Source organism: Chlamydotis macqueenii, chromosome 4 (assembly GCF_036417535.1).
Source record: "Chlamydotis macqueenii isolate bChlMac1 chromosome 4, bChlMac1.mat, whole genome shotgun sequence".
Lineage (NCBI taxonomy): Eukaryota > Metazoa > Chordata > Aves > Otidiformes > Otididae > Chlamydotis > Chlamydotis macqueenii.
Genome location: NC_141559.1, coordinates 59,351,983 through 59,372,409, shown reverse-complemented (window position 1 = coordinate 59,372,409; position 20,427 = coordinate 59,351,983). Strand labels below are relative to the sequence as shown.

General features: G+C 38.5%; 1 protein-coding gene across 1 annotated transcript in view; it reads right to left on the bottom strand.

Moving 5' to 3' along the window:
• RFC1 (replication factor C subunit 1) overlaps nucleotides 1–16,244 on the bottom strand; it is a gene marked incomplete at its 5' end in the record, with an annotated part of 40,480 nt that extends 24,236 nt beyond the window's left edge. The window contains 4 exons of the mRNA XM_086746235.1: nucleotides 5,360–5,479; nucleotides 8,188–8,263; nucleotides 9,985–10,113; nucleotides 16,113–16,244. Of these exons, the coding sequence (XP_086602361.1) occupies nucleotides 5,360–5,479; nucleotides 8,188–8,263; nucleotides 9,985–10,113; nucleotides 16,113–16,244 (457 nt within the window). The remainder of the gene's footprint in view (nucleotides 1–5,359; nucleotides 5,480–8,187; nucleotides 8,264–9,984; nucleotides 10,114–16,112) is intronic.
• Nucleotides 16,245–20,427: the final 4,183 nt, after the last annotated feature.

Sequence of the window (20,427 nt, the reverse complement as noted above, 5' to 3'; positions counted from 1 at the left end):
CCCCTAAGAGGCTCGCACATCCAGTCTGATACGTACCTGAAGGGGTTTTTTTAATATTAAAAAAGTATTTTATGCCATTATATTTCCCATTAAAATAATACATATTAACAACTTAAACACCAACAGTCCTATTAAAAAAAAAAAACAAACAAAATTTTTTTTCAAATAGAAATGAACCTGTTTCCTTTTCTAAACAGATTAAAAAATTGTGTGGGCTTTAAAACACCGAAAGCAGCCTACAAAACCAATAGCTTCCACTCAGGAACCTTTTTTTTAAAAAAGGAACAAGCAGGAAATATATTAATTTTTTTTCAGGAAATTATCTCAAAATAAATTGACAATTAAAACAATAATCTTGCAATCCAAACATATGAAGCGAATAGCACAGTACTACAGCTAGCCAGCTGCTTAACCAGAACATCTTTTAACACATCACCAAAAAGTCATAAAAGATGACCGTGTACTTGTAAAAATAAATGGAACATGTCCATTATTAAAAACTTAAAATCTAACAGCAATTGTTACAGAGATTAAACTGTAAGGAATTTATTTCATGTCCTGCCATACTCCCCTATTCAGCAAGGCAACTCCAGATGAAGGAAGCCAGATAGTGCAATACATTTACTATGTCTATACAACACTCCTCTCAGCCCTGAAGAGTTTGACTGCAACAGCACATTTACCATTACAGGACCCTTATATTGTACTATTGGTGTTCACAAAGTTAACCCAGTTAATTTTCATGGGGCTTGCTCCTAAATACCTTTTACATTGTTCTCTGCAACACTAGTCACCGCTTCCTCATAGTATTTCTGCCAGAACCTATGCTCGCATTCCTCAAGTGCATTTAAAGTCAAACTCCCTTAAGGTTCAGCTACCCATTTGCAACTGATCTTTCAAAAAAACTTCAGGTGAAAGCTGGTACATAGAGCACTATTTATCACCTTCACGTATCTTCACATAAGTATAGCAATTTCCACAAGTATATACAATGCTAGTATTGCCCAAGAACTGACAGTGACAATTTCCCCTCCCTCCCCCCCATGACATGTCTCTGTGTAAGACACGCTTCCTCACTAATGATCTGGTGCTTATTTGAACCAGTGTTTGGATGTGGGGACTTTTTTTTGGTGACCAGTAATAGCACTTAACTAATTCCCCGCCCCCCCCCCCCCCCCCCCCGGTGGGTTTTGGTGGTTTTTTGTTTCCCCATCCCCCCGATACTCTCTTTGTTAAAAGTCTATATTCAACAAGTACATTCACAAGCTATTCTTCCTGTCCTAACCTCTAAGTTCTCAAGGAACAGTTTTCCAGTAACCTACAGTCCTACTGAGCTTCTACCGCTTTGGTTTCTCTAGCTTTGTAAATAATTCAGCCACTAGAACAAGGTGCCGCTTTTTATTTTTTTAATTGTATTTTGCAATACCCAAGCTATCAAGGCGATTGCTACGTATGCATAATTACCTCTACATGATGTATATGAAAGATTAAGGATTCACTATAAGTGAAGTCACAATTACTGCCAAATAACCACCTGTGATGAAATCAGATTAGGTTCAACACATCATAATAACAGGTCATCTTCTACAAACAAAGGTCAAGGTTCCATACTTCAACTAAACAGTCAAAGTGTTATTTTAACAAGTACAACAAACATTTGGAATTTTTTCCCAATCCACTAAGACTATCCTATCAACACAAAAAAAAAGGCTCTTTTTTCCCTTGTTACTATAGCTTCACTCTATCTTTGGCCATCAATAAACTAAGTATTTATTTAAATTAAACTTGTTTCAATAATAACAAAGTATTTATTACAGAATGACAAAGAGCAGCTGTCCTTGCTTTATTTTTTGCCTCTTTAAAAAAAAGAGGCAACTTCGCAAGCTAGTAAGAAACAAAGCAAGGCAATAATCTCATCAATCCACGCTTATACAAACCAAAAAGTGAATTCCCCCAATATTTTTCAAGAAAGCGGTATCCCACATATTTATATAGAAGAGCAGAAAATAATTTGGAGCAACAATAGGAAGAAAATTTCAAATGAAACTGAAGAATTATGTTGAGGCCATTAACTACCAAGCTTCTGCTGACTACCTGACGCCAAAAGGCTCTTTCAAACACATTGCCACATACTGCGCCTTTAAGAACGAGATTCTGACTTTTGAGCAAGTCCAAGCAGCATATTCTTGGTTTAAGTTTTCAGTTGCTAACACTAAAAACAAGAAGAGGACAAACGCCTACAAAAAATTTCCTTAGGATATTTTCTACCTACTATTTCTACATGTTTGTCTCAAGCCAATAGTTGTATCAATACCATTAAAATACACTCAGCTTGACAGCTCCATTAAGATGAAGAAACAATCTACACAGATTAAATACAAATAAAATTCAAGTGTTAAGTCTCAAAGTTATGAATGCATTCTTTTAGTCATGGACTACTAAGTCAACCTTGTGTGTACTGAAGTCTCTTTAGATAAGAGTAACCTTGAGCCCTGGTTTTCAGAGATTACACCAATAACCTTGATCAGTGTACCCATAGTATCCCTACACAGAAACATTTGATTACATCACCTCAAATTGCATAATGAACCTAAATATGTGCTGTTTATTTCCCAGGAATCTGATCATTTATCTACTCTGGGATCAATGACATTAAAGATCTTTTTTAACTAGGAAAGAATGGTTGGCAAAACTGTCAAAGGAAACAGTTTTGAGTAAAAGGACAAACAAGACATAAATTGTTCAGGATACTTTGGAAAATTGAGCTCATTTGAATATGTGACACAGTACAGCTAAACGCCAAGTCAAGTATCTAGGACAAGTAAAATGAGCACAATCCATCTTAGAAACAGTGTTTCTAAAAATAGCCGAAGGAGGAGGAAGGTACTAAAAAAAGCCAGCCAAGCCACACTTCTAACGGGATACTGCAGCAAACAATCCTTTTTTGTTTCAAAATAAATGGTATGATTATATGGAGGCAATGTTTACGTTCACATAAGAACTCCTAGAATTCTGACACTTAAAAAACATGTTTTATCAAAAGAGATCTGGATTCAAGTCTATTAATATTATCACAGTTTATATGAATCCATAAAGGGGAAGTCCTGTGGCTAGTGAAGAACTCTGCTCTAGGAGACAAATACAGACAACCTGATAGTTAGTCACAGCTGAAATCAGACCAGGTGTAGTAAGTACATCTAACCGTAGCAGCAACTGACAAAAAGCTTAAGTCTTTCTCCCTTCAAGCCTAAGTGATAATAAGTAGAGAGAGATGCATCACAAGCTATAAGAAATACCTTTGTGACCAAAATGTGTCCACCTAGTGGGGCAACTCTCAGCAAATTCTACAGCTTGTGTTAGACAGGTGATCAGAGTACGGTAACCAGCAACTGATATCAAAATATGTTAAGTTTATCTGCATTACAACAAATCAATGTGAAGTTACAATAGGTCCAGTGCAGAAAGAGATCTTTTTGCTTTTAAAAGCCAATCAGCAATGAACTAACTTAACATGACAAGATACTTAAGCTGGGAAGCCATCAGCTCTGAACAGCTGACTATTCACAAAGCTTCTAATTTATCAAATTAACTAAGTTAAATTTAAGATGCTTCATATGCCATTCAGTAAGACAGGAATCAAATTCATCCTATTGTCGGAATCTTAATAAGTGAATTCTTTCTGCCCACATACAGTCTTATCTTTGCTTAAGTGCCACTAACATCTTAGTGGAATAAGAGAACCAGTAGTAGAAGCAGCCCTGAAGTTGCAAGCACTCATATGTATGTCAAAAGTATTTAAAAAAACCACACAACTCTACATAATCAAAAGCGTACATGCATACACATTCAGTCAACTGTTCTCAGATGCCAAAAAAGAAGTGTTAAAATCCATCTTCAAGAAGTACTGAAATATTAAGCTAAATACTAGAAGCTCTTAATTTCTTCCACAGATGCATTTTTACAGAATTCACAAAACCTGACTAATTTGCCCTGTGGTACACCTTTAAGGATGCTTGATTCATAAATAAGACTGAGTCCACATAAACTGATGCTAACCCATCTAACAATAGCAGCTAACGCCACTGAAACTTTTCCATAACATCTCAAATTAATAGAGGAAAATTCACAATATGAAGTAAGTAACCAGAAACAAAACTGCTTCAGGACAGAATTAAGAACATGGGAGAAGGGGGATGAGACAGCAGAAAAATCATTATCAGTTATTTTTTATTTTGGAGCTGGGAAAGAAACATGTTTAATGAGAATTCTGCAGGATGAAGCTTCCTTAACACTAGAGATGGACACCTCCCTCGTAGATTTACAAACTCCTCTTGAGAGCACCAAGGTCAAGAATCACACAAAAAACACTGGAAGTAGTACACTAAGGAACAACAACCATGCAACCAATGAAAACAACACATAACACTGTTCAATCAAACTGACAGAATTTGCCCTTATCTGTTCAGCTGAATGGAACTTACAGCTTGAGTTAAGATTGTGGTTTTTGTTCAGCTATACAGCTTCTAAAGAAAAGACTAAATCAAAACAAAACTCAGACCTTAGCAGTTAATCCTTGTCAGTTTTTTTAGAAGGCTACAGGAGACCCGAAAATGATCAAGAATGGTCAATGACACTCACTGCTTTCCCCAAGAGCAAAAATAGCTCCAGAATTCAGAGAGCTGAAATCTAAGAGTGAGACATATCATGCAGTATGGTACATACAAAGTATAATGCAAGTTTGTGACAATTATTTTTTCCAATTCCAGTTCTTCCTAAGAGTCTAATACACAATTAATGTTTCATTTTGGGGGGGGGTGGGGGGGGTTGGTTTTTTTGTTTGTTTGGGGTTTTTTCTTCAAAAAATTGTTTGTGTTGATAAGGAAGTAAAACACAAAACTCAAGAACTCTCGCAGTCACCAACACATTAAACAGAGATTAAAGACATGGAAAGTCATATACCAACTAAAATAAAAATCCAGGTTTTCAAACCTATGTATGGTAACCAGCAGTCACTTCACAGAGTGTGCTACTGAGCAGTTTGACTATAGTAAAAATATTTCCTTTACTTAACTTCTTCCCCTAAATAAGTGTTAGCTCATGAAATTATACACCTGATTAAATCAGCCTAAGTCACTACTTAACATTAGCCTCAAGTATTGTCAAGTTAGGAGCAGGGTTAAACTGAGGTAAACTTCTGAAGTGCTTTTGGTTAGTTTATTTAAGGAGAACATTAATTTGTCTTCCTCAATATTAGGTTTTATGGTCATATTTAAGAGTGTATCAGTCAAACAATCCATCCCATTTGTAACATAATCCACCCCACTACAGCTGAACATATAAAATATATTTCTTCCATTACCTGTCTCTGAAATATAAACAACAGGATCCTGCTTTAGAACTTTAGCAAGTTTTGGAGTGGCTGCTTTTTTCTCAGATGGCTTCTTGGATTTTTTCACTGACTGCACCTCCTCTTCTGAATCTGTATTTTGACCACAACATAAATATAGATTTCCTCCACATACACGCAGTCTTTAAGTAATAGATCACATAACATCACTTAATATGTGTTCACATATTCAACTGAGTGAGAAAGAGATATCATATGGAAGGTCAGAGCACAGCTTCGTTTTTCTCCATCAGCTAATAGCCTAGCCATCATTTATTCCAGCATACACATGGCTAAATGAAAATTTGTTCAGAACTCAGACTAGACAGTGGTTTTTGTTTATATAACAAGAAATATTTTGTTACATGTTCCAATAACTGCTATGGCTCTATAAAAACTTTTCTGAAAAAGAATGTAACTGTCAGAGTACCACATCAGATTACAAAAACAAAAGAAAAAAAAAAAAACCAAAACCCACACCAAAACAACCACCAAAAACACCATAACACACTCTTTTAACACAAATTCATTAGCCTGATTAAATTTATATGGTGTTATATTATACTGGTGTATTCCACGATACCTATTCCAAAAGCTAACAGGCTAAAATAGATCACTGAGGCTGTACTCTGATTTTTCAGAACACTAGTAGACTGCCACTCACCTCACCAACCATTCTACATATCCCAAAAGTTGTCAAGATGCCAAACTTATATACTCCACAGTGGCGTACCCCAACATCCAAATGACTTAAGCAGGACAAACCGAAGAAGCCAAGACAACTAGCAAGTCTAACAGGCACTAATACATATTGTAATTATATTTAAAAGAAAAAAAAAAAAAAAGGCAAGCAAAATCTCCAGACAATATCAGCACTTTAAAAGTAGCTGTTGAGTTACATATTACTTTCATACTCCATAATTTAACGCAGAAATATTTCTACTTCGATTTCTCACTGCTAAGCAGCAACTGTTTATAGAATAGTTTAACTGAAGATTTGAAAACATTTTTCTATATACAACAGCATTATTCTGACAGGTGTTTGTGTGATCATTTTTCTTCTGCAAGAGAAGCAACAGCCTATTGATAAGATTACCCCTAAAAATTCAAGCTGAAACATTCAATAGGAGTCAAAATTTGTAGAAACTCCTGCAATCTTTTCCAGTTTCACAAAAACTATTCAAGATTTGAAACCAATCAAAGATGGATTAAATGATATAACAGCTCAGAAAGTTTAATCTAAAACCTCGAAATTTCTAGTTTAATTTAACTTAACCTGTCAGGCAAGGGTTTCATAGAATCATAGAATAGTTAGAGTTGGAAGGGACCTTCAACGGTCATCTAGTCCAACCCCCCTGCAAGGAGCAGGGACATCTCCAACTAGATCAGGTTGCTCAGAGCCTCATCCAGCCTGGCCTTGAACGATTCCAGGGATGGGGCCTCCACCACCTCTCTGGGCAACCTATTCCAGTGCTCTACAACTCTCATTGTAAAAAAATTTTTTCTAATATCTAATCTAAACCTACCTCCTTCTAATATAAACCCATTACCCCTTGTTCTATCACAACAGGCCCTACTGAACAGCTTCTCCCCATCTTTCCTGTAGGCCCCCTTGAGGTACTGGAAGACCACTATCAGGTCTCCCCGGAGCCTCCTCTTCTCCAGGCTGAACAGCCCCAACTCTCTCAGCCTGTCCTCATAGGAGAGGTGCTCCAGCCCTCTGATCATCTTTGTGGCCCTCCTCTGGACCTTTTCCAACTGGTCCATGTCCTTCTTGTGTTGGGGACTCCATAACTGGACGCAGTACTCCAGGTGGGGTCTCACCAGGGCAGAGTAGAGGGGCAGAATCACCTCCCTCGACCTGCTGGCCACGCTCCTCTTGATGCAGCCCAGGATGCGGTTGGCCTTCTGGGCCGCAAGGGCGCATTGCCCACTCATGTTGAACCTCTCGTCTACCAACACTCCCAGGTCTTTCTCGTCAGGGCTGCTCTCGATCCAATCCCCGCCCAGCCTGTATTTGAGTTTGGTTTTTTCCTCTTGTTTGAGGGGGTTGCTTCTGTTGTTTGGGGATTATTTTTTTTTTTTTAAATATTTAAGTGCTATAAAAGGGGTTTCCCTTATAATGTTCCAAATAATATTTTTAGAATGTGAAAGCAGTGTTTTAAATTATGTTCTGTGTGTTCCATACTGTAAAACTATGAGATGAACATTTACTAGATTTTTTTAATAGAGAAAGGCAAATACGAAAACACAAGTTAGCCTTTTAAAACAATGTCCTATATTATGTTCACGCAATGCACATACATGTGAAATTAGAGATTACAGTATATGATCAGACTCCTGTACCCACTGTAGGATATTATTTATGCCTAAAAGAATAGGAAACCTAAACTCCACACAATTTATGTACATCTCCATTAAAAAAAAAGTTTCAGTTTTGATAGAATTTATTATCTGAACTTTTTTTTTGGTGGAGTTTTTTTGTGGGTTTGGTTTTTTTAAGAGGTTTTGTTAAAAGGTACTTTGCACTGTATGTTACATGCATTACACACACTGTACTCTTATTATTATCAAATAAATTTAGCTATCCAGCAATAATAACTGTGAGAAATGTTTTTAATTGCATTACCTAAAAAAAAAAAAAAAAAAAAAAAACCCACACCAAACCAACAACAACACAACACACACCAAAAACCAAAACCAAAGAAACAGTTTCTTTCAGATGTACCATTTACCTAATTGACCTCAAACGCTGATGCAAAAGATACAAAGGGGCATTCAGAAACAACTATGAATGCTACCTGAATCGTAGATTATTCTTCTCTTCCTGTTTGTCCGCTTCTGTTTCGAATCATCTTCTCTAGGGGAATTATTCACCTAAGAGTAACAGTCTATTAGTTCAACCAGTAACAGGTCCATCATGCTTTTACTCAGTTACACATTCAAATTTATGTGTTTCAAACAAATTCTAATAGAAATTATTTATTTCCCAATATTACATTTACGAACAGTCTTGTGCTAACTCACAGGTGGGAGGGAGAAATGGGCCGGGCAGAGTACTGAGGAAAAAACTGCAGCAGTAAAGCCAAGTGTGCTCCAGGCAAACCACAGATGATGCTGAGAATAAATATTCAAGTTTAATGCCAATTAAAGTAAATTAAACAGATTTTTTAGCACTTCCAACTTTCAATCCAAAAAAGAATCTGCATGGTCCCACCAGAAATAGAGGTCATAGATGTCAATAAGTTACTTGTACAGAATTCAGCTTTCACTTTTGGTTCCATTCTGGATATGGCTTCACTGTAACCACCAGAATTCAACACAACTTCAGAGTAAAATATAACCAATTGAAAAAAGGAAAAAAGCATACACAACAGCTGAAGCTCCGTTGTATTTTCTATGCAGTCTCCTGGTTGCTTGCAGCTTCTCCTCCCACTCATTAAGCAGTGCAATTACCATAAGAGATCGTAGCAATAGTCACAGTCAACAAATGTGTTCTATCTTGCAGCAGCTAGTATTAAATTGTCTAAGTGAATTTTTTTTTTTTTTTTTTAAAGTCTTACGTATTTAGAAAAATCAAAAGCTGCACAGGTAGGAAGTTTCCTGAGCCTACCAAACTACCAACTATGTTTGTTTTTAGTCATGCACAGCTGTAAATGCTTCTAAAAATATAATTCTAGACAAACATGACTGCACATTTCATAATGCACATTCAATTCTAATTTGAAACCTGTTAAATCCTTTATATAATTGGAAAACTGCAAAGTAAAATAAACAGAACATCTAAGATAATTGCTATGTCTTTCAGTTCTACTGAATGGTCCTTTACTTTCACACCAAGATAATGAAATTATACAGCTAAAAATATTTAAGTAACATCTTATTTCTTTATTGTGATGCTTCATATTAAACATTCCATCCTATTAGAAATCCTTCCACTCTCTAAGTGATTTTGAAAGCCCTTTTTAGACACTCCTTTCTTTTTTTTATACCAGTTCAGATGATTAACATGAAGAGTCTTCTGAGACTAGAACCCAATCTAGTTTCAGCCTGTCATTTTACATAATTTGGTCTTTACAAAAGGTTTACATAAGTCACCACATCCAAGAAGGGCAGCATTAATGTTTCCTCCCCACAGATGTTTGAAAAACAACTGGTTAAAAAACTGGTCAGAGGGCACCTACATCATAGACTTTTCCCTTATTTCAAAGCATGACATCTGTATATGTCTACATCTACTGTGTATAAGCCTCTATCTTAAATTAAAAATTAAATAAGCAGAGCTACTTAGAGAACAGTGAACTAAAATACAGCAGACTGTGCCTACATTAGCACCTAACCACTCTAACTTCTACTTATCTCCCTGCTGCCCTATAACCCAAACATTTTGAAAACTAGCAATTTTCTTCACCACCTACAAAGTTTTGCTGCTAGAAGTTAATATTTAGTGGACGTTTCCTCCCATACATATAAAAACAACTGACATATAGTCTGTTTTTTAAGTACGTGAGAAGAACTATGAATTTTAAAAATGCTAGCAATACAAGCAATCCTTGTATACAAGCAATCACTTCACAGATAAGAAAAGCAAAACTAACCTTAGTCTCCTTTCCCCTCTTCTTCCCACTTGAGGGTCCTTCACCATTTTTAGCTTTTTCATTCTTTTTCACAGTCCCACATTCTTGTCGCCTTCCAGAAGGTACAACACCAAAGAATTTCCGGATATCCTAGTAAAAGGGAAACCAGATATATAATTTTTTAAATACAGATAGCTCTTAGAGGTTTCACTTCAGAAAACAGCAATACAGTTAAATTACTTTCTCAGCAGTTCCTCTGTTACAGTATTTGTTCACCTAGAAATGTTGTTTACAATGACAAAACAAAGCCCAGCTAGTTCAACATAGCTGCTCAGACACCACACCACCTTTGTCTTGTCTTTGAATTGTGAAAAAAAACTTTATTTCTCCCTTTGTTAGACATCTTCACCAACACACACTTCAAAACAAATTTCTACTAGCAATAAAATACAGTGACTTAAGACAAATATATAATTAGAATTCCTTTTTTCCCCAGCTGGTTATTACAAACCTAGCCCAAAGTATTTCTATAGTTAAAATTATCAACGCAGCTATGAAGTAGTGTCCAATGAAGAAAGACAAAAAAGCACCAAGAGCTAGAAAGCAGTGGGACATACTGCATCCTCCACCTTCTTAGAAATTTAAGAGTAACTCTCATCTAAGAACTTAATACAAACAGCTCCAAAAGGTCTATTTTGTAACATTATTATCTGACCACAGTACAACCATTAAAAGCTTTCTAAATGCATAAGATCAGCAGCCAAAACTTAGATTTTTAAAAAGCACTGTTGTGCACCCAAAACCAAATCTGACTTATGTTGAAAAAAAAAAACCCCAGTATTTCAGTTTTATTAAAAGGAAACTGAGAAAATGTGTACCTGGTGGGCATCACTACCTCCAGAGGGAGCAGCCATTTTAGAGAAAGAAACTACCTCATATGGCCTAAATATATAGCAAGTAAAGGGTGTGGCTCAGGACTACATTCTACCCAGCTGACAGCTGATGGTATTCCCCATCATAGAGTTCATCTGGGTAGTTTTTGATTATTATAGGGAACTACGAGTAAAGTAGTAAATTCTTAAGAAATCTCCATAAAAGTTTGATTGACAAGAAGGGGTGTTTCAAGCTCCTTTTCTCTTACCAGTCAGTCCCCTGGTGGTTTGGATTTGGATTATCAGAGCCTATAGGGCTAAAATCAATGGAATATGCAATTTGAAAGCATACACAAAATATGGGTGAGACTCATACAGTTTTATTTAGTATATTTAGCCTAAAACAATTGTTTAGACTCAGAAATGTTGTTTCCTGTAAAAATTTAGGCTCTTTATGTTTTATCTGCATATAATAATATGAATTCAGCAAACAGACAATGGCAGACTGGGAAGCATTCTTCCTCAATGAGACTTCACACATTTCCATCTTTGGAATTTATGCCTTGAGGCATACATTTTCAGTACTCTGCTATTTTACGTGTACTCCTACAATATAAATGCAGTATTATACAAGTTCTGAAATTTTGGCTGTCAATACCAATAGCTAAAAGGTTTGAAGAAAGCATCTATTTAAAAAGTCTTGAAGTAGATTCATTCATGGACTCAATCACTCAGTCATTATTCCTGAGTTCTTTTTAGGCTTAAGGTAACAGGCAACAGAAAAATTGATCACAAGTCTCATTAGATCTTTTATGTAGTGAAATAATTTAAATACTTAGTACAACACTGCAAAATAAAATTACTTTAAAGTTTCGTTTTCATTTTTTATAGTTGTTACTTTTAGGTTTAAAATATTTGGACAATAATTAATTTGACGTCAATAGTAATGCTCTATTCATTCTAGTATTTTAACTGAAAATTGTTAACCAGTAAGCGAGCTGCTCTCCAAACACCATATGGAATTATATTAATTTTTCTAATGGACTTATACAAGGAAATACCATCATATCCTGGTTTATGAGATGCAGACTTAATAAACAAAATCTATTAAATTGGCCTGTCTGCCCCAACTTCTTCCACTATTTTAATATCACAGTTTCTGAACTGATAAGGCCCAAATTAAAACATGTAAATTATTATTTTCTGCCTCATCAGTTCTCATGAGTTATCAAGTTAGCTCTTCATAAATACCTTTAATTCACAAAACAAATGCCACAGCTATAAATCCTAATACATTTAAGTGCTATAAAGAGGACCTAAACTGCTACTTCAAACTTTTAAAAAAATAGTATCTAATAAGGGTCAACTTTACAAGCCATTTTCCCCCAGAACACTTAATAAACACCAAAAATAAATAGGTGACAGTCAAGTGCTGCTATCTTTTATAATGCAGGTATTATTTCATTAGATTAACAAGTCAAACGAGAATAAACATTTTTTGTTGTTGTTTTCTGTTCAAAGCAGCATCTTCTACCCATTTATGAAGAAAGTACCATCCATACAAACAGTGTTTTTTCTTTGAAAATACCTTGGTGATACTGCAGCTACATACTCCAAAATTGCCTCCCTATGTTAACACAACTCATTTTATTCTCTTGATGCAAACTGCACTTCAGTCCTCAAGAAATGGCAGCTTTTTCCTTTTCTTTCATTGTTACATGCTTGTGTTGAGAAGTTTTTCAGAAAATACTATGAATATTAAAGCACACAAGCCACCCACAGGTTTCTGAATAAAAGTTTCTATTAGGGTAGTAAATTTTAATTTCCCATAGCGACCATCTACTCCTGAGTGACTAAACTACACAGCCCCAAGCTACAAAGGAAAATTGACATCTATGTACAATCTTCATCAATCTTCAGAGTTATAAATCCTCCAATCTTCTTCATCTATCCTACTCTTCAGAAGAAAATGTAATCTTGTTAGCACTGCTGGACTAGAACAGAAGCTGAATCCAGAATTGCTTTGGAGAAAAATATGCCACAGTGCAAGAATAAAGTTCTTTCAGTGAAGCTTTTATTCAAAGACCATAAGAGACGGATTTTTTGTGCCATTTATTAAGAGATGTCAGATAAATCCTTAATTCACTGCATAATGAATTCTGCATGATTGCAGAAATGAAGTAATATAAGTATCTATCAGACTGATTCTCATCTGACAAGTTTGAAGTCTACTTATAAAGTATTGTATAAGCTTACATCCCAAATAGGATCGCTTGGCTCCATTCTGGGTTCATCTACTTAACATACTCTGACTGATCATCTTATTGCTAAATAATGCCATGCATATATATGAGTTCACCAGGTGGAAAAAACTGTATATGTTTAGCTTTTATCTGTGCTCATTCAAATGAGGAAAGGCATGTACCAATGTAACTGTCAAGTTTCCTTCTGGGATGTTCTCCCAGAAACCACACGAGACTCAGCCTGGTGTATCCTGAAGATACACCACCAGCATGGCTGTCTCAGGTGGTCCCCTTGCCCAGAAGGCTAAAATTAAAGAGGCGAGGCTGCGTTAGTGTGGCTCCCTATGGGTGCTTCAGCAGCAGCAACAGGACATGTAACTTTGAGCAGTTCCACCTAAATAAGAGGTGGAACCAAGTAAGAATTTCTGATCATTTTTGTTAAATTAGGGAGGTAATTCATGCATACAGCATCTGAACAGCCTAAAAACCTGTGTTCAGGTGCACTGCTTCCTGCTGAGCTATCTTAGTAACTGCATGATCTCAATAATGGCTGTGCTGTCTAGTTCTTGCCAGTTTTGACTACTGCTTCAAATCTTTCTATGTCTGTTTTACTGAGGAGAAGTAACAGGAATAGAAACTGAAACCTATTTGTTAGGTAGTACAAAGACTGGTTACTTGATAAGTAGTTTGTCACATTGACTTTTTAGACTTCAGTAAACACCTAGCTCAAAAAAGTCAGTTATAAAAGTCGTAAACACTCTATACTGTTTTTTTCCTGCATTTCAAAAGCATCCTAAATCAAATATTAACTACTTCAACATCTTGATGATAGAACCATCTCAACCTAACCATAAAAGGCACAGTATCTGTAGAAGACTAGTGTCCAGTATGGCAGAATATTTCCCAAAATAACATCATATAATTCAGTTTGCATCTCAAAATACGATAGAAAACTGAATTTCACCAACCTAGCTCAATGACTGCAATAGAAAGTAATGCACCTTATTTCAGGTATTCTGAAGTGTGTCCATGAGGGCCTTGCATCAAAAGAATCGTACTCGTTTACAGTCTGCTTGTTTCAGGGCAAGTTTTGTGCAAACAACAGCTCAAACACCTGGTGTGTCTAGAAAAAAAATGCACTAACTGAAATAAAATTTATAGCATCACTTCAATGAAACCAATAATACTTGCTTGCATAACTATACTTAATGTTTACTCATAGTGGTAACTGCACCACAGGTACTAGACAGTGTTTTTCCAGCAGTATCACAGTTCTAAGTACACACCAGCTGACACTACAGCTCCGGCCATATGAACGTCTCCCTCAGCAAGAGGCAGCTCAAGTAGGCCCTGCTCCCAGTCATTCATTCCCGGTTGCACCAATATAGCTCTCTGCTTGGGAACTGGGTCAGGCCACTAATCTGGGTAAAAAAAAATAAATCCCCTCTACGACAAATCAGTTCATTGTGTAACTCTCAGCACAGCTGAGAAGATGCTGCAGAACCAACCCCATGATGGCTACTTATGTTTGGCACTACATGAAAAGTCTCTTTGCAAGGGTATGATCTTAAAATCCAACATGCTTGTGCTGTCAGTGCATGCATAAGAACAGGCTGCATGGATACTAACATCCCTGTACTTGTGCCTCTATCTCCGCAGCTGCAGCAATGATGGTTGTACAGGCTCTTCTCTTCAGCACTGAAGAGGGAAAGGGCTGAGGCACCTCACCCTCTCTCCAAAATGATGGTTGTCTTATTCCCTTCTAGGAAAGCACCAGACACTGTGAGATGTGTGACACTCTGAAGACTACACGGAGGGAGAAAGCCTTTGTTCCAGGAAGGTGGGAAAGGAGGAAGCAAGTTTTCCACCAAGATCAGTTTTCTAAAGAGGTGGTGGTAGGGGAACAGGAGAGGAAACTTGTCCTTGTATATCAATTTAAAGTCATCAGCTGCCCCGAACAAACTATGAAAATATCACAGTTTAATAGTTTCAGGATTCTTAGTGCTGGCAGACCTCTATCAGTACTGTGAAAGACTCACATTATATTGCCCAGCATTGCTGAGCATCAGGTGTAAGATATAAACAAGGGTAAGCTCTATGGAGAGTCCAAAACCAAAGCTGAACCTAGCTGGCTTTGAGTGGCATTTGTAGTTAAGCCAGTAAAGCATCTGCACAGAGACTCCATCTGAGCAGAAGCAAATTCATCTGAGCCAGAGGTGAAGGGTGGATACCATCTTAAAACGGCTGCATCAGTGAGCAGCACTTTGGAAAGCACACGCACAAACGTGTACATATTTATATTTACGAACTCTTTACATCTTCCTGAGGGTTGCATGCTTCAGTATGTATACACAAGTGTCTACTTCTAGACTTTTCTTTTTTCCCCTCACTTAAACTGTTTTTCTGCAAATATTGCACATCGTCCAGTTCAGCAGCAGAAACGCCCTCATGTTCGCTCCTACTGAAATTAAAGGAAGAGTTAAAACTTCAGCAGACTGTGTTCAGAAAGAGAAGCCAGGTCGACCGCATTCCTCCCCGGGACGAGCCCACGCTCTGCGCCCAATTCACCACCCGCTTTCGGGGAGGGACAGCTGGAGGGGCTCAGACGCGTCCCCCCACCCGGGGCGCGGGCACCATCACGGGTGTTTCCTGGGACAGGGGTTTATTTTCCCGGCACGCGTGGGAAGCTGGGCCCCGGCCCCTCAGGGCGGGCGCGGCGGGAAGCGCGCGAGCACTGGCGGAGGCGCGGCGGGGGGGGCGGCGTCTCCTCTGCAACCGTTGCGCCACAGCGCGGGGCCTTCGCACCCGCCCTCAGGGCAAACGACCCCGGCCCGGCTCGGCTCGGCTCGGCTCGGCCCGGCTCGGTTCCACTGGCCGCGGGGCTGCAGCCACCCGCCGGGCAAGATGCCCATCCGGCCCCGTCGCCAGCGGGACGCTGCGCAACGCTCCCTTCCCTTCCCTCCCCGACCCGGGGTATGATCCGCAGGGCGGGGGGTGGGCGCAGGGGGCGGCCCCCCCGCTGCGGCGGGCTCACCATGCTGCCGGCGGCGGTTTGTCTCGCTAGCGGGACGCCTCTGGCTCCATGCCTCCCGTTCCCCCCACGCCACCCCGCCTTCGCGCCAACTCCTGCAGCCAGGCGCGCGGCGCTGCCGTCACAGCCGCGACGGGCGGGGCCGCGGGCCCTGTGGGTCCCCCGGCCGTCGGTGGTTGCGCGGGGCCCCGCCGCGGCCTGGCCCTGGCGCCCCGCCCCTTTTTTTCCCCCGCTCTCCTGCTTTCTGTGCAGGCGTCAGCGGCTGTTCCCGCTGGAGCGGGACGCAGCGGGGGTTAAACGGCTTCTAATCGCTCCGCCGAACCTCGGCAGGAAGCTCTGGCAGCTGCTGCCGGTCCGGGCCTGTTAGTAAAGGCGATGGGCATGGAAGGTCACGTCAAAATGGTGGGCTGCTGCAGCTACCCGGGGAGTAGGTGTGTCCTCGGTCACCTCTGAAAGAAGGAGAGCTGACAGTCTTTAACTTTTAACAAACAAGTGAACAGTGCCAGGCCTCCATGAGATTTTACATTTTTTTAATGCACTGAGGGAAACGAAGCATCCTAAATATGCGGACAGCTAATAACGCAGCAGTGCAGTCACCATGAGTCTGAATCAGCGCAGCACATAAAACCATTTCCCTGTAATAAAGGTGTGTTGGACCCTGCTTTCTTCGTTCCTGGTCGGGCTGGAAGCGTCGGGCTTTGATTCCTCTACAGTATTTTCTGCCACGCGTTACGGCGTAGGAGAGCTCAGAGTCTGCAGCTGAGGAGCTCCAAGAGAAACTAGAAAGTTACACTCCCTCATCACCCACTGACTGTCTAATTTCTAATAAATTTCTAATGAAATCTTATATGTTTTCTTCCATTTTTTTTTCTTCTACTTGCTGAGCACTGGGAGGGAATAAACTTGGGCAAACCGAATAAGAACAGTTGCCCTCTCAATAATTACTTGTCTGGTGTTTAGATTCTGCCAGCCTGCTGAATTGGTAATGATTGCTACTCTTGGAGAAGAAGGGGGGGGGGGGGGGGGGGGGCAAACAGAATTTGTGATATTTAAAATGTTGCCATTGATTTAGGAAACCGCTCATAAAAAAAAAGCGAAGCGTACAAGCTCAATTTGTACTTGTCTCATAGCACAATTTCCCGTGCTGCCATTTGCATACCTTGTGTACTCACTTAATTTTGGTTGGTTTTTTTTTTCCCAAGAACAAGAGATTGTCTCCTTGATGGCATGGTCAAATTCCAGCAAAGACAATTACATAGAGATAAAAGTCAGATCTTTCTGTCCGTTCTAAGAAAACATGAATTTTAATGCTATCTATTACCAATCCTGTTTAATTATTTAAATTGGACTTTAGGTCATTGTAAGACCCTGTTTGTATAGAAATTGCTACTGTTCTTTTATGAAGGCACATGCCAGGTGAACTCTAATATTTTCAACATTAGCATAGCTTGTGAATTTAGATTTCTGCATAAGAAACAAATGACAGCAAGTAAACGCAGGCCCACAGCACAGGCTATGCTTTTCAGCCTGTTTTGCAAGTTATCCCATGTGCACTCAACTATAATGGCTATGCAAACAAAACTGGTATCACTTTAGAAAAACATCTCCAGCGGTAAATTTGTATTTATGTGTTTAATTCTCAATATGTGATTTTTAAAGCTGTGTGTATTCCTGATACCAGAACTAAAGAGTAGTTTAAATGGCTGACATTTGTAAGAACCAGAGAAACTGTTTAAATAATGCTAAAAGAATTATTGCAGGTGGTTATCTCTATTTGTAGTTGATAAAGCCACATAACATCCAGCGGAGCAGTATCTGCTTGTGGGCTTGTGACATGTTCATGTTTCTTGGAAGGCAAGAGTTTAACCCTTTATGAAAAGAGATCAGACTGAATGCCTAGAATGACTATAATTCACTCCTGGGTGTGGTGGGGAGACAGAGGATACCTCTGTTTCTGTGTGCGTGGCTATGAAACCACTGGAAGCGGGGAAAATCTAGCCCTGCCACAGGAAACAAAACAGAATATTCATTGTATTATGATGCATTTTGCAAGATAAAATGAAGACAATGTCCCTTTTGAGTCTATAATTGGTAATGGGTAATGTAAAGCTGTGTTACCCAGCTAAAAGTACAGCTTTTTAAAAGGGAGCTAAAGTACACTCGATATCACCACTCTATTTACAACTGAGACAAAAAATTTTAAAAATTATATTTGTCTTCTGCCTTTCTAAAAATCACAGACTATTTGGCTTTTTATGTTGTTTATTTTCCAAAACAGATTAATAAAGTGAGATATTAACTCTTGAGGTTTGTTCCCTTGTTGAACAAAAACAGTCCCACTGTTATTATTAATGAAGCCTTTATCTTGCTTATTGAGAGAGCAGGTTTTTTATTAGAAAAATACATTTTCTTATATTGATAAATAAAAAAATTGTCTGTTTTCTTTTTGTTACTATTTTCTTGCTTATTTTCAAATATTTGTTTATGGGTATGTTAACACAGTTTTGGAATTGAAATAAACTTTTATGATAACTTTTAAAGCAATGTTTAATTTACTGCTCTACAAAATTTGTATTTTGAATTGTTTGAAACTTAATTGAAGTATAAGGCAGATACTTATAACTTAACACTGACATACTTTTGAAGTCTAAGCCAGTGTTTCTCACGTGTTTTAGGGGATAATAGACTTTGATCATTTAAGAAGTCTTTATAATGGAACGGAGATGGTCTGAGCTTCGTATGTGTCCGAAGGACCTCTAAGGTTAGGAACCGCCCTAATGAAATACAGTATGGTAATGCTGAGCTGATTAGGAAAACAACAAAAATATGTTTCCTGAAATTTAAATTTCAGCTTGAATTCTCTGTTTTTTTTTCATAGCATTAGTATACATTAAAATACTAATTTACTAGATGGTACACTCTATTTTGGAGGAATCTTGTAGGGAATATTTGGCTTACAAGAGTCTGTAGTAAAGAAAATCAAATTTCTCTCAAGTTGTAGAAACAAGAATCAGCATTTTGTATCAGACCAAAAATTCCAAAAATTCTTTGTAAATCTGTGTTCTAGTTTCTATTTACATTAGGCTTTCTATAGTATTCGTCACCATTATGTGTCTTTAAAAAGACTTGATCCCGTCTCAAACAGTTTTTGCGGTATAAGGTAAAGGTATAAGGTAAAGGTAAGTGTTTGACTTGCATCATGCTGTTGATGGCAATTACATATGTTGTGCTTTTTTGAGCACCTAACACTAGTAGATCTGAGCAGCTGATGTTAATGTAAACATTACACTTTTTCTAAGTGAACTTTGTCTTCAGGTCTTTTCTCTCTAGGCAGAATGAATGTGTCTTAGATATTCAGCCTAACATTGCAGACATTCAAAACTCCTTTCGACTAATGTGTTTGACATTTCTGCAGATCAAACGCCAGGTTTTCAAGCTGAACCCCTAAAACAAGAACATATTCAATAGTCAAGTGAAAAGTTGTTTTCACAATTTGAATCACTTGCTCTGGCGGAGGCAAAGATAGAAAAGGAAATCTGATAGCTAAGAATTGCACTGCATAATCATTAGGCTTCCCAACTAGTAATGGCAAGTTCCCTGGAGAGCACAGCCTTTCCCAGCCTTGATTCATTCTGAAACCAGATTCATTAAGTGCACGGCCAAAGAATCCCACTGAGCAGCATCAGACTAATGTCCACTTACAGCATCTAGTTGGAGCCTGGACTGACTCTGCCACTTGAGCTGGTAGAATAATTAATTCCTTCCTTTTCCTCTCCCTTTCCACCTTCACTTCACAGGAGCTTCTGATCACATCTCACTCCTCTGTGCTAATTGTTTTCCAAACAGTTAACAGACAAAGCAGCAAGATACTGGATTCAGAGGCTTGTACTAGAAAACATTTTCAATCCTTGATTGTAGCATGGTCCCAGTCATATCAGTAATAAGGGAAAAAATACAGTTCATAACTTTGTCCGGATCAAACATCTGGGAGCACAAGTGTCTGCTGCACCTGTCATAGCTCATGCTGGCGCTGCACATTGTCTGCAGTAAGATGCCAGTTGTACTGACAGCTATAGTTAGTGGGGAGAAACCTGTTGTCTTCACTTTGCCAAGATATTGCCGTGGTATTACAGAGCTGTCATGGGCGTTTTGAACTCGAGCATCTGGTAATCATGGTAACGAACTGCTTTAGGAGTAGAGAGGCATCCATAACAACTTGTGTTTGGATTTTCTTTCATAAAGTATGATACATTCAATCAAAGCTTTTAAATGTTAAAATAGAAGGATTATGGTCATGCAGTAACTGTCCAAATTAGCA